General features: G+C 43.3%; 1 protein-coding gene across 2 annotated transcripts in view; it reads left to right on the top strand.

Annotated features, from left to right (window-relative positions):
- The window catches only part of LOC147661180 (uncharacterized), a 224153-nt gene that overhangs the window by 74115 nt on the left and 135367 nt on the right, over window positions 1-14671 (top strand). The window contains exons 1-3 of one of the 2 annotated variants that reach the window (XM_086951260.1): window positions 66-572; window positions 2265-2357; window positions 7154-7212. In XM_086951260.1, coding sequence (XP_086807386.1) covers window positions 7184-7212 — 29 coding nt within the window. In that variant the 5' untranslated portion in view covers window positions 66-572; window positions 2265-2357; window positions 7154-7183. Of the gene's footprint in view, window positions 1-65; window positions 573-2264; window positions 2358-7153; window positions 7213-14671 lie in introns of those variants that run through there. The other variant, XM_086951259.1, reaches the window with a different exon arrangement.

The following is a 14671-nucleotide window of genomic DNA, read 5'->3' as shown; positions in this document are numbered from 1 at the left end:
CAAAAAAATGTAGTTATTTGGCTCTACCACTTCTCCACAGAAATATTGCCAAGAACAGACTCTTTATGAACGTGACCAGGACAATGCCCTACATCGTCTTTGCCAGCAAACATGCCTTCAAATGTTGAAGGTGATCATTGGAAGGAGACCCCAGACTCTAGAGTGGACATTTCTAAACCCCAGGCTACAAAGTGCAGGACTTTACTTAAGACCAGGAACTGCTCCTTCAGTGGGGCAATGAGCGGGTCGATGCTCATATCAACTACATAGAGTTTCTAGGCGGATGATTCTGCTGAGATGGTCCCATGTTTTTCAGGCTATTCATCAAAACAAACCATATAGGAAAGATAGCAAAAATGTTTACATTGAGTTTAGGAGGCAACATTCAAGCGATCTCACCATCGCCCATGGAGACTTTCTGATGAACTGTTTCAGAAGTACATGTTAATCTCCCTCTCTGTTGTTGTCTCTCTTTCTGAATATCTTCATTCAGAATAACTTGTGTTAGATCATTCAGCCCCAGGGGTTGTTTCGCTTTGTCTGGACAAACATGCCTTGATTACATAGGCTTGGTAAGTCTGTTACACATGTTGTCTATTTGACTGTGAGTGCATTTGGAAGCTGTTCCAATATCGAGGAATGTGTTTTAGATTATCTATGAACTTTCCTTCCAATGGGTTTTTGGTATAAAGTGTTAGGAGTTTGACTTTAGTCAGATGATATATTCTTACATTTACTTAACCCACGTTTACGCTCCCTCCAAATTTGTGTGTCTGTAGACTGGCAGCACAACAGCAGCACGTGACCTTTATGTCTAGCCCTGCTTGGTGCCAAGAGCATAAGTTTGCTCTAGGAAAAGGATGGGTGCTCCATGTTAAAGCGCCAAGGCGTGAATAACATCCCTCGTAAATGAGAACACAAATGTGAAAACACTTTCCCCATTGCACTGAGCCAGGGGAAAAGCATAAGTTTATGAAATAATATTCGTATTTATGCATTTAATGAAGGACTCCGCTTGGTTCAAAGATGGTCCTTAGAGCTATACCGTCGGCCCTTAGGGAGCCCTCCCACAACCTACTCCCCCCCCCTCCCCACTTAGGATACTGCTACTTGTAAAGGCTATTATTACTCCCAGTCAACTCCCCATATTCACACTAGATTTACATTTAAACCTTCAAGTCCCAAACTAAGAAACTTTGCAATTGACAATCCGAAATATTGCAAATTCTCCTTAAAATGTAATTCTGCGGAGATGTGCCCTTATTGGGCCACAGAGTCGCACTTTTCTTCTTGGCCAAGGTATTAATTTAAAGCGGCGCCTCCTGATCTGCAGCTATTCTGATTCAATGCGCCTCATCTCCAGCAGAGCCCACTGGACGTGCAACCATTAAAGTCAAAGGCGGTCTTTAAATTCACAATGGATAACTAATGACATAAACTAGTTATGATAGTTGAACAGCACTGTTTTTGTAGGGGAGCAGTCATTTTCTATCTTTACAGGAGGATTATTTGTAAAGAGGCAATAGATTTCCTTTTGAATGAACTGGTATTGTTGTCTATTTCTCACAGCTTGCACTTCATAAAAGAAAGATACATGTTTGCATCAATGACACATCTCCTTATGACACCTTGTAATTGATTGAATAGCCAAAGAGATACACAGAAATCGATTGTTCATTCTGAGCCTCTAGTTAGTGCCAGCACATCAGAGCCCATTGAGTATTCATTGGCCTCTGCCAATTCCAGAGAGAAGCCAATCATATGCAAACCTCTCCTGACCACGCCTCACAACGTAATAGATCTACCCGAACTGCTAGCCAGGTGTCTCCTGGGAGGGTGCACAAACTAACCCAGACGCGTACTGCCTGATTGGCACCATAGCTATTACAATTCAAAAGGTGGCTCTGCTGGTGATACCAAGCAGATTCCGGAGCAATCGGCCCCTATACTTCACCGACATTATCTAAGATTCAGATTCATTTTGTTGATATAAATATTTAAATATATACAGCAGCCATTTCAAACATATTATGAAATAAAAATTGGATTAGAAACCTATCTGATTATGTTTATGGGTAATGTCTGCCAAGGCAGTTAAACAACTGAATGTTTTTTCTTTTTGTGTTTTAAACTTTTCTGTCTAAAGTTGACCATACTAGGCAGTACTAAATTGGTCTATTATTGCAATTTTCTCCTGAGAAGAGCTGGACAGCATAGAATTATTTTCTTGCATTTACTAAACTAAAATCTTTTTGTTTTTTCAGTACGAATTTAAAGCCAAGAATATCAAGAAAAAGAAAGTGAGCATAATTGTGTCTGTGGAAGGTGTGAAAGTCGTCTTAAGGAAGAAACAAAAGGTACACCTGTTTTCCATATTCTTGACCTGGAGTTTTGGACTCAGTTTGATCAGTTTCTAATTCATGCAATGCCAGGAAACTAGCTCACTCGGAGTTTGCACATGTTGGGAGAAAAAAGGTCATTTTCATTCTTTCAATACACCAATAAGTTCCCACATATTTATTGGGCTTCTTTTATTCGTAGCGATAATGGTAAGCGCGCTATCCTTAGAAATAGACAATCATTTTCCCCAACCGCGCTGTTTGCAACAGTTGATTATATGCACAACGTTAAAAAGACTGATTTATTTTGGGGCACATTCATATTCCTGGATTCATAAGAAACCCATTGGTAGCTTTTATTCTGTTAGAGTTGGGCATGCAGTGAGTTGGGCATGCAGTGTTTTTGTAGGTATAATACCGGTTATGCACTTCACACACCTTTCTGTAGTCCCAAACTCGTTTAGCCTTCTTGCACTCTTTCACAATCCTTCCTTTCTCTTGTCTGCTTCCTCCTCTGTTCTCTCATTTCCCCCACCCAACTCTAGCGCACTGCATTTTACTGACACTTTTCTAAGTCTGTCTCCCTTTCTGTTACTTCTATTTCCCTTATGTCTCCAGCGTTCACTGCATGATCATCCGTTCCACGTACCCTTCCGTCCTGCCGCTGCTCGCCCCCATTGCATGGGGCTCTCCCCACTACGGGCAGGTTCTTGTACCACTCTACTCTGGTGGTACCTGAGCTCACTGAAGCTTCCTGGCCTCACCACTAGTTGTAGGGTTTCTTCTCCGACAGCAGTCAGAGTGAACATAACTCATGCCTCCGCCATGCACAGTGTTGTCATCCATGATGTCATGAACGATTATAGGAATGATCTTATAGAACATATCTTGAGTGATGTAATATGTGCGGTCTTAAGCAATGCATGGAAACAGCGCAACTTATAGTTCCTGAATTTAACTAAAAGTAATACATTTCAGGGATTGTTTTTGTTGTTGAAAAGGTGACATTTAAATAGACATGTTAATCTAACTACAACATCACTTAAACCTTCGTGTTATCATTTAATTTTTTTAATGTAACGTAAGATACCATACCAACCTACAATATTACTTTGGTTGTTTTTTCAAGGGAATTTCTCATTTTTCGAATTTTTTTTAATGAAAAGTTTTTTCTTACATACATTACGTTACCCACTCCCGCCCCACTTGACCTTCAGCTTTGTGCACTGCACCGTGAGGGTTGGCTGCAGGGCCTGGCCTGCATTCCGGCACCGCACCCAGACCCCCAGAAGCGGCCTCCCCGCATTGCACAGTCTTTTAACTGTGTACAGTTGGCTTCAAGGGCAAAATGTGGCCAGGCCAGGCACCCAACTCCACACTGTGCAAAGCCTTTGGCCATATGCGGCACAGGCTTGGCCGCAGTCCCTGTGTCAAACCCCATTAAGTGGCCACCCCCCACCGCTCAAGGCCTTTGACTGTGTGAAGCATGGGTTTGCCACGAGAGCCAACTCACCTCAGACACTAATGCCCCCTTTTTATAAAAAAACAAATCTTTTTATATTCCACAGGACTCTCATAGGGGCCAGGGCAGGATTTACAGGAGAAAGGGAATCCCACTAAAATCTGACAACCCCTAAAAATGTTTTGTAAAAAGTTTTCATCAGGAGGTCATGGTACACCTACACAGTGTTGTCATCAGTTATGTTACTTCTGATGTTGCAGTCATGTCAATGATGTCTTAGAATGTGTCATAGGTGATGTAATATGAGAAGTAATTAGCATTGCATGGTGAGGGGAAGAGTCATAGTTACTTTAGGACACAAGTTATAGTTATTTGAGATAACTTTAACTTGTGAATTTCAGTGGGTTTGCTCATTAAAATGGTATATTTTAACTGACATTTTCACTTATCTGACATCCCTTTAATATTTGTTTTTTGAGGTTTTTTAAATGTAATGTAAGATGTCCATCACAGTGAGTGGCGTGGAGTTGGGCACAGGAGACTGTTTTTTTTCGTTCAATACTGCAGTACTTCCCGGCATAACAAAGTGATTTGTTGTGCCCCAGCCTCTTCTAGCAGCACCAGGAAGAAAGTATGTAATTTAAAAAAGCAGTAGGGCCAATAATTTTATTATAAAGTGGATGCCCCCGTGCCCTCATGTGGCAACCCCAACATGCCCAAATGTTGGAAGCCACGGGGGAGCCCCGGGGCCGCCGTGACCCACTGCTGGCTCCCTAGCTAGCGCCTATTCTGGGTGATGCAGTGAGCCAGCAATTTATTGTGTTAAAGTGGGTGCCCAGTTGCCTACCTGGGGCACCCACAACATATCCAAATGTTGAGTGCAGCAGCGCCTTCCGGCTCTCCAGCCAACACGTATCCCTGGTGAGGCGGGAGCTGGCTTTATTTCTTCTATTTTCTGTGCTCCTGTGTAGGTGGGAGTAGTTATGTTCCCTTCCCATGAGACTGCAGGCAGGGAATAAAGATTTATGAGGAGATGCATTCACAGGGACACTGCATTAATCTTCATGCCTTATGGTATCGGTTCCCTGGGGCATCTAAGAGGCTGAGGGAGTGCCTCCATTAAAATCAAAATCGGCCCTGGGAATGGGACCCTGGATCCTTCTTAAAGCTTGGGGAGGAGTGGGACACATGCAGCCCTCCCCTAAATATGTATAAGCCCATCTGAACCCAGAAGGCCTGGGGATGGGGGGCTCCACATCTCACCTCCCAATAAATAAAAAACTCCAACCCCCCCAGACCCTGGCCCAACCGAGGGGCTTATTTATAAAAAGCAAAGTAGGCTATTCTTTTGTAAGCAGGACCGCTGGATCTGCCGTCCCATAAAAAAAAATATATATTTATTTAAAATATTTATATAGCGCAGCTATCACCTTACAGGCATCCTGGTGCTAAGGCTTCACGAAAAAGGCAGCACGAGAAAAGGAGCAGAGCAAAGTGACCAGCAGGTTAAGCCTTCGGAAACAGCCAGGTTTTGACTCGTTTCCTAAAAGGAAGAAGTTCTTCCAATTGACGGATGTCCAAGGGCAGACTATTCCAGAGTTTAGCAGCAGCCACTCCGAAGGATCTGCCCCCGGCCCTTACCTTCTTAAATCTAGGCACTCTCACAAGACGAGCCGTGGCTGAACGAAGTGCTCTGGTTGGGGTATACCAGGTAAACTTGGCTTGCAGAGAGCTAGGCCCGAGTCCATGCAGGGCTTTGAAAACAAGGCAAAGCGATTTAAAAGATACTCGCTGCCTTAGCGGGAGCCAGTGGAGTTCAGCCAGCGCCGCTGTGGCCGAGGACCTTCTGGGCCAGCCAAGAGCCAGTTTAGCGGCAGCGGACTGAACTCTTTGGAGTCTGTCTAACAACATGCCTGGAGACTCGAGTAACAACGCGTTACAATAGTCAAGGTGACTTAGGATAGTACACCTGACTATTAAAGCCCGGGCCTGTAGTGGAAGTAGTAGTAAGATCTCACGTAGGGATCGGATGAAGGCAGAGCAGGTGGACACTGTTTTCGCAACCTGGGCTTCCATACTCGATCGGTTATCCATCATAACGCCCAATTTGCGAACAGTGGTAACCGGCTGGATTTTTGTCACTAATTCTGGAGGCCAGAAACTAGCTGGGAAAGGGCGAGGTATCAGACTTCCAGCACAGAACAGTACCTCAGTTTTGGTGGCGTTAAACTGTAGTGAGTTGTTATGGAGCGAGCCAGCCATATCCCGCAGACAGTCATGGAAAGACTCCAGAGGAATAGATTCCTCACCCTCCCAAGAGAGGATGAATTGGGTGTCATCTGCGTAATTGATGGCTTTAAGCCGATGAGATTTTATCAGCGGCCTAAGTGGACCCCCTCATACTCAAGATCTAAGGGGGCTGGATATCCCTACCTTGCCCACCTATATTGCTTTTTTATTTTTTTTCAGTACATTAGACTGAGTCCCTGAGTATTAACCCCTTCGATGCTGGTGACAAAGCCAGCTCGTCATGGGCGTTACCTGCGCTGCGCGCATGACGAGCTGGCTTTGTCACGTAACCCGCGAATTTCGAATCTTCAGCGCGAAGCGGGAAAACCCGCTAGCGCACATGCGGTTAAAGATGTGGCTGCTGCCACATCTTTATTGTTATGGTGGCAACCAATCAGATCTTATCTTTTAAATTTGTTAGTGGCTCTTCTGTGTCATGAAAAATAACATTTTAAATATCTTCATTTCTCAAACTGCTGAGCGAATTAACAAAAAGCCTGCTTTCTGGGCCAACATCAATCAGTCTGCTAAATTTGGTGCAATTGCGTTGAGACGTTTTTGAAGTATATGTTTTCAATTTTCCTATGGAAAATTGTGGAAAACGCTTTTTCGGATTTGCCTTGTTCTTAGCCCCTGCTTGAGGGATCATCTCACTTTCCAGGAAAGAGCTGAGGTGGATGAATGTGTTCGAACTATAACTACCCAGTGGTGACTGCCACTGAGTTATACATATCTATTTCTATCTATCGAGCGAGCTATATATATATATACATATATCTATCTCACTCGATAGATTGGTTATTCTGGTTGTTTAATGTGTTAATAAACATATTTAACAAGCTTTAGACATTATCATGAAATGCAATTTTGTCAGTATATTCGGCTAATATAGAATTGTTCATTTTTTAAAGTATAATACTTAAAAGAATGTGTCTCCCTTGGCCAAGTTTAACATGTTTGACTTTTGTTAAAGTTTATTTTATAATGCAGACAACAGATATGGGGTATTGCAGCGATATGAAATTCAGAGGCAATGACTTTTTTTGTTTCATTCTGGTTACAGAGGAAGGAATGGACCTGGGATGAGAGCAAGATGTTGGTGATGCATGACCCTGTGTACAGGTGGGTGTTCTCAGTCTTGAACTTGTTTCAGTAGGCAGTTTCAGTTCATTCTATCCACAATATGTAAGCATCCTTATCAATTCAAAATGTTAATTTCTGTAAATGTAACTTTAACTTTATGACAATTGTGGAAGATCCGTCATGTGAGTCACTCCAGGTGCCCATTGGAAAAAGCATAAATAGAAGTTGTACCCATTTGTGTCTTTGTCCTCGGTGACACTGGACATTATGTCCTGCAGTTCAATGTTCCTCGCTTCAGTTGTATTGCTATTTTTGGTTGACATTGGAGGACTTCTGTACAATGTCTTAAAACTGGGTATGTAAGTCTCGCTAATGCTTTGAAGGCCTGTTTCTCAATATTTCAATTGTATTCATATAATGTTTACTACTCCTGATGAGGTGTTGAAGCGCTTTTCAGTGAGTAGCTTCTACTCCTGAATCCAAAATTGGTTAGTGTTGGATTAGTATAGGGAAATATACGTTGGTATTTCGAGCAGTGGACATGTGAGTCTGTTAGTTGGATTTAATAGGATAAAGGAGGCAAGGGTCTAGAAAGTGTTATTTGGGAGATCATAGTAGTAGTATGACATTTGGGATCAATCAAAGGAGGGATATAGAGACGGAAGAGTCTAGAAAGCATTAATTTGGGAGATCATAGTAGTAAAAGGATGTTTGCGATGATTCAAAGGCCCAATATTGGAAAGTAGAGTGTAGAAGGGGTTGTTAGGGAAATTATAGTAGTACAATGTTTGGGATGACCCAAAGTGAAATAGAGGATATATTGAGAGGTATATAATGAGATATAGAATAGTGCATTGGGGAGAGTTATTTCTACAGTGAGAGTAAAGTAAAAAAAAAAGATACATAACTACATAGAAAGGTATACATGTATATGGAAAATAATAAAGGGATATAAAGCTGTATTATAAAAGGTCCCATTGTGCATTCATGGATAAATAGTTGGAAACACAGACTTTGAAGTGTTGCTGCCATAAAGCTAATTTATTTGTGTATTTGTATTATTACTATTTCTTTTTTTGGGGGGGGTGGGGGGTTATGTATTTTTTGTTTAGTATAATTTATTTTTATTGTATATTTTCCTCAATATTTAAATAGTGAAGCGCTTAAAGATAATATTATGATTATATTTACACAGTGATGGATAAAACAAAATAGGAGACCCAAAATCATATAATCAAATAACTTATATGTTGTGACCTATATACATGTTGGGCATAAACAAAAAAATATATATATTTTAACCATAAGTAATGTATACATTTGTTAAGCAGACCTATAAGAATATCAATATATTTTTAAAACAGAAGTAGTACATTTGGCATGGATTTAGGCTGATGCATAGCACAGAATCTGCACTTCTTGCCGTTACAGAACAACTCTGTAGCACCTTAGATGAGGCAGATACGCAGCTCTGATTATGCTCGACTTAAGCTCCACATTTGATATGGTGTCCCATAAAATCCTGCTCCAGTGCCTCCAGGATATTGGCATTGCCGGATCTGCACTGTCTTGGTTAGCCTCCTTCCTTTCAGAGTGATATTTCCAGGTTATCCCCCCCCCACCCCCCTACAGTTCCCAATTGCACGATTTGCACCACAGCGTTCCCCAAGGCTTGTCTCTGGGCTCTACTTTGTTTAATATTTAAATTCAACCTTTGGCTCAGAACATGAAATCCTTGGGGCTTGAGCTGGTGTCTTATGCAGATGACACCCAGCTTGTACTCTTCTTCTCTGACAACCCCAGGTCAGACCTGGCCAATTTGTGCTTACTGTCTCAGAGTTGATAGGGTACATGAATTTAAGGGGAGATTAGGTGATTTGCTGAGAATCACAGTATGTTGAGCTGATGCCAAGACTCGAACTTGGTTCCCCAACTCTGAAGTCCACAGCTCTAGCCATTACACCACATCCTCTCCTCACTGTCATGGTTAGTTGTTGGTTTTGTTTTAAGTGGCGCAGACAGGAGAAATTGGCTGGTGCAAGGTGCCTCCTGACAAGAGCCCTGGCACTTTATTTAATGTTTTTTATTTACAAATTAACTACTGAGTGGCCCCCCTTCACTTGGGTCACCCCTTCCACCCAAGACCGCTGTAAAATATCTAGGTGTATAACACCTTAATTTTTGAAGCGCAGGCAAACTCGGTGGCATTCCCGTTTCGAGCTTTTCGAATTCTCGAACCCATTCTTGGATTTTATGACCCATCCGTCAAATCATCATTCAGACAGCTGTTTTATCTGTTAGATTATTGCAATATTCTATACTTCGGAGTCAAAAAGTCAATCAGTGGTTAGAAGACTCCAGTGGGCTCAGAATGTCATGGCTCGTCTGTTGTTTTCCCTTCCAAAATTTTGCCCTGCCTCAGGTCTCCTTCGTAAACTGCATTGGCTCCCTTTGGAGAAGCGTGTGCACTTCAAGACCCTGTCTACCGCTCAGAAGATCTCACCTTTCCAGGGCGGTCCCCATTTTATCTAACCTGCTATCTCTGCCTCGTCCTTCTTGCCCCCTAATCTCAGCCGACCTTAACCTGGCCACTGTCCCTCGTGTCAAGAGAGTAAGAGTTGGAGACCGCTCGTTTTGTGCAAAAGCCCTATCTCTCGTGAATATATCTTTATTATTTTCCATATACATTGTTTGTAGTTATGTATCTATTTATTTATTTTTTAGTTCACTCTCACTGTGGAAATAACTTGCATTTGGGTCATCCAGAGCCACTTGTCATTCAGGAAGACTCTAAAGACGTGGCTTTTCTCCTTTTAGGATTGTTTTCTTTTGGGTTTCCTCTATTCCTGACATTGCTGCAGTTGATTTTTACTTCTGGACTAGCGCTGGGTACCCCCACCTCTGAGGAAGCTATGCGGTTTATACATTTTATAACATAACACTTTATTTGTGCAAAGAGATGCACATATCAAAATACATACATATAATCAAATTATACATGTTTACATACACAGGCATATGCTGTACATTTGTGTTTGGAATATGGTGGTCATGTAGGCAAGAGCCAGCTGTTGAGTAGTTTTCTGAAGATAAAATAGTTACCAGTGGATCTTATGTTTGTGAGTAATTAATTCCATAGTTTGGCTGCTTGAACAGAGAAAGATGTGCCACCTATTTTTTTTAGGTCGAGCTTAGGCTGCGCGAATGCACTGTCTGCCAGACCTGTTGTTATCTCCTCTTTTGACTTTTGGAATGCCCTTGAATTGCCATTTATTCGTTGTTGTGCCATTTAGAAATACAGCTTTTTATTGCTGCATTCGGTCTGATTCTCCCACCTTTGCATGCTTGGGTCACGCCCAGGTCATTTCACTCATTGCTTGCTTGCGTAGGCCATCCCAATAAGTCAGCGGTTCCTCCCGGTCACCCCGATCTGCCTTTTTATTTTGTAGGCTATCAACATTCCACACGGACGCTTTTGCCTCGGGAGAGGACGCCACTTTTTGCTCGGCACATTAGCCATTTACTTTGAATTTGGACGTAGGACACAGAAAAACGAGATGTGATGTCTGTGCACATTGGACACAGCCAGCACGCCCTGATGAAGTTCTGTTGAACGAAACGCATTGGCTGCCTAAAAGAAAATTGAATAAAGAAGAAACGAAACAAGACATAATACTTTTTGGGCATTCTTTATTGATATGTACATTACTTGAACTCTGGTGGTGCAACCCACAGCGGGTGGAAATTTTCATTGTTTTGGTTAAACAATTGCCTCTTGGGAGCAACAGGGGCAGTGGTAGTGCACACCATAAGAGCTAACAGCTCTGCATCAGATAAATAACGGAGACGGGCTGGCCCAAGGCCAATAGTGAGGTGCAGCACACTCAAAATTTCCCTTTGTGTGTCGAGTTGAGTTGTTCAGGAATAGGGTTATATATAACATTGTTTTAGGCTTTCGGGCCTTTTCACAGAGCAATGGTCTGTTCGGCACCATCAAAATGGCAATTTCTGTCCGATAGCTGTTGAGCTATGCCAATAGCGATAACTCAAAAATATGTGAGACCTATTGCATTTCTAATGCTTGTTCTTGTATGCTGGGGTTTTGAGGCAAGGTCCCAATCTGGAGCAGAGGTTCCTTTGTTGTATGCATTGTATGATTTTATTCCTGATGAAAAGTGGTCCTGTTCCATGTATTGCTTTGTGGTTGATGTAAGAAGGTTGAAGGGGGATTTTCTGGTAATCCGTAACCAATGTAGGCCATCAAGGCAGGGGAGATGTGGGTTTGTGGCTTTACTTGTAGGAGAAGTCTCTAAGCAAAGGTCTGAATTTGTTTTAGTCTTTTCGTAGTCAACAAAAATGATCCGTGGTAGAGGCCATTGGCATGATCGAGTTTAGACCGCACAAGAGAGATAGTAGCGTGTACTTTGTGTGGAAATCCTAGGCGGGATAAGATGTGACTCAGAGTTTTCATAGTAATGGAGCTGGATCTTGCTAACTTATCCACTTGCAAAAAGGACATCTGATGGACATAATGCAGAACAATGTCATACATTCACCCCAGTACAGAGATCTGGGCCTAAATCAGAGGTCTTCAATCTGTGGGGCGCGACCCCCAGGGGGGTCGTGGAGTCCTGGGAAGGGGGTCGCAGATTCTATCAGAGCAGTTCCTTGAAACGCGTGGTTTGCCTTAGTGGCGTCAGGCTGATTGAGGGTGCTCGCGGCGGAGGCCTAATTCACACCGAGGTGTGAAAAACATCAAAGCCTCATTAACAAATAAAAGGTATTTTAAAGACCTGTGGTGTACTCTGGTGTGGCTGTGTGTGTGTATCCAAGCTGTTTCAGCCGGGCTCTCATAAACAAGGGGGGAGCGGGGTGGGGTGGCTCGGGGAGGAGGCTGTAGCACAGTGGTTCCCAATCTGTGCGCCACTGAAAGTAGCCAGGGGCGCCGCGAAAAGATGTGCACCAAGCACACAGTTTGGAAACTAATATGGACTGATACACAATAATAATGGTAATACCAGAGGGTGGAGGGCATCATGCTGCAGACAGGGATTTGTAATCAGAAGCAGCGTTATTTTTGCAGTTTAAAAGCTGGAGTTCCAGAGGCTGGAAAAGTGCAAGCGGTGTAGCACATTTATTAGCAGTTCAGGCAGAGCCTTTCTGGGGAATAGGATGGGGCCTACGGGGGAAATACAAGATAAGCAAGGAGGTAGACGGGACTGCCGGGATGTAGGTCAGTGTGCCTGGAATGAGACTCGGAAGTGATACTGAATAAGGGAAACAAACATCCTGCAGCGATTAAAGTGAAAGTAAACAACCTGATTTTACACACAACTGCCCTTGATAATGATTTATAGCGTCTGGGAGCCACCTCCAGTTCAGCGCTGCTGGCACAAGTGGGCAGGTGAAAACTCATGGCTAATAGCGCGTTTTCAAAGTTACACACATTATGGGAAAATATTTGAGTACGTTAATGTGCCTGCTGCTAAGAGCTGTATAAAACCTGTGGGTTAGAGCTATTTTGGAAAGACTAACCCTGGATTAAAATGCAAACGGTGTTTTTGCTTCCTACTTTATGGTTTGAGCGCAATACTTGCCTATGTCTGCTGCTATTAGTCATTAACATGAAATTTGCTATTTGTTTTATTCATGTCCTCCTTGCATGGACCAAGTAGTGTGTGCTCCCCTCCGGGTATAGACCCCACCACCCACTCACTCATCTTCATTTCCTGACATGCCTGTGACTACTGAACTTTGTCTTTGTCTTCCGAATGTTCTATTTTGCAAATTTTAAACACAACGGGGCTGTGCAAGCAGTGATTGCTTTTCAGTCTTTTATCTAGTCCTGTGCACTCAGACACATCCAGCAGCTCCCTCCTTATGTGCACCACAGATTGTTTTGAACCAAACCTCTTGTTAGAGTTTGCACAGTGTCACCCAATAGTCCATGGATATTGTTGTCTAATATGTGTCACTGCTATGAATGTCCTGTTTGAACAAGCCAGGTTTTGTGTGCGTCCCGGACTAGAATTATGCAAAACAAATGGACTGCTGAAGCATCATAAATTGAAATGTACATTAATACAGTGCAGTTCACTTATTGAATCATAAGATAGTTTGCACCATTGAAATCAGCCTCTCCAATCATGCAGCTGTTGGTCCTGGGTTGGACTCGAAGCAGGCAGCACTGTGCTCACATGAATATTGAGGTCGATCTTTGATTCGCTTAAGCTGCCTGCTCTGTATTCTCAGTGGAAATGATTTAGCAATGCTTATTGTGCAGTGTAGGACACAGGGCATGGTGTGACACTGATAGCAGGACATGATCACCGCAATAATCAGAACAGCAAAACTTTAAGTACTAAGGCAGCAGGCAGTAGCCTGTTCCAGATTCCAGGTCTGTTCGTGCACACCATAATGCTGCCAATGCACATTCCAGATCTGCCAATACATATCACCGGGCTTCCAGTGCACATTTCTGGGATGGCAGTGCCAATCATAGTGGTATCAGAGCCAATGCATGTCGAAGAGCCCTTAGTGCGCAATCCAGTTCTTCTTGTGCGTCCAAGGAATATAAGCGTTTCTTTGCCCTGCCCTCTGCATGATCCGAGTGCCCCTTGTTTGGTAGAGTGCAGCCATGTGCCACTTCATTCTACACATATCCATTGTGCTTTACCGCCACAAATAATGAAACACACAATAGCTGCACTCTTACACCTAGAGATCTTTAGAAAGATGCCAACAATAATTATTTCTTTCGGCCTCGCACATCTCCCCCCTCCATTTGGTTCCCAGGAATGAGTCCCACATCTGATTATTATACCTTCATCGGTGCCATCTCAATTATTTTCAGGGAGAGAAATGGAAGTTCTCCAGTGGCTTGGCTTGCATCCTCCCACCCGCCCAAAAAAAGGGACATAATGGGGAGCCGAGGCCAATGGGCAATAGATCAAGGGAGCCGCAAGTCAAAAAAGTTTGGGAACCACTGCTGTAGCCCTTTGAGTTCAATGGAGTTGCGCGCCTGGAGCTGTGGGTCCCGCCAGTAATTGCACGTGAAAGGTCCTCTCCCCCCCCCCCCCTCCGACACGTCCCATAAATCATTGGTTCAAGTCCCATGAGCCCTCATACCTTGCGCTGTTCTTCACAGTGAGATGTTGTTACACCCTGTCATCCCTCCCCCCTCGCCCCCAGCAGGGAGGCACAGAGATGCCCTCCCATGAGAGAGGAATAAGGAAGAACACGCAGAGAGATACTGACCCCCTCGCCCCATGAGAGAGGCACAGAAAAGGTGGGTGGAAGAATGATGGGTGGATGGATGGATGAAAGGGTGGATGGATGAAGGATGAATGTATGGATGGAAGGATGAAAGGGTTGATGGATGTATGGATGGAAGGATGAAAGGGTGGATGGATGGATGGATGGATGTAAGGATGAAAGGGTGGACGGATGGATGGATGGATGTAAGGATGAAAGGGTGGATGGATGTGTGAAAAGGTGG

This window comes from Lissotriton vulgaris, unplaced genomic scaffold, assembly GCF_964263255.1.
Source record: "Lissotriton vulgaris unplaced genomic scaffold, aLisVul1.2 SCAFFOLD_1407, whole genome shotgun sequence".
NCBI lineage: Eukaryota > Metazoa > Chordata > Amphibia > Caudata > Salamandridae > Lissotriton > Lissotriton vulgaris.
The sequence above is the reverse complement of the archived record's forward strand: the minus strand, read 5'-3'. Positions and strand labels throughout refer to the sequence as shown.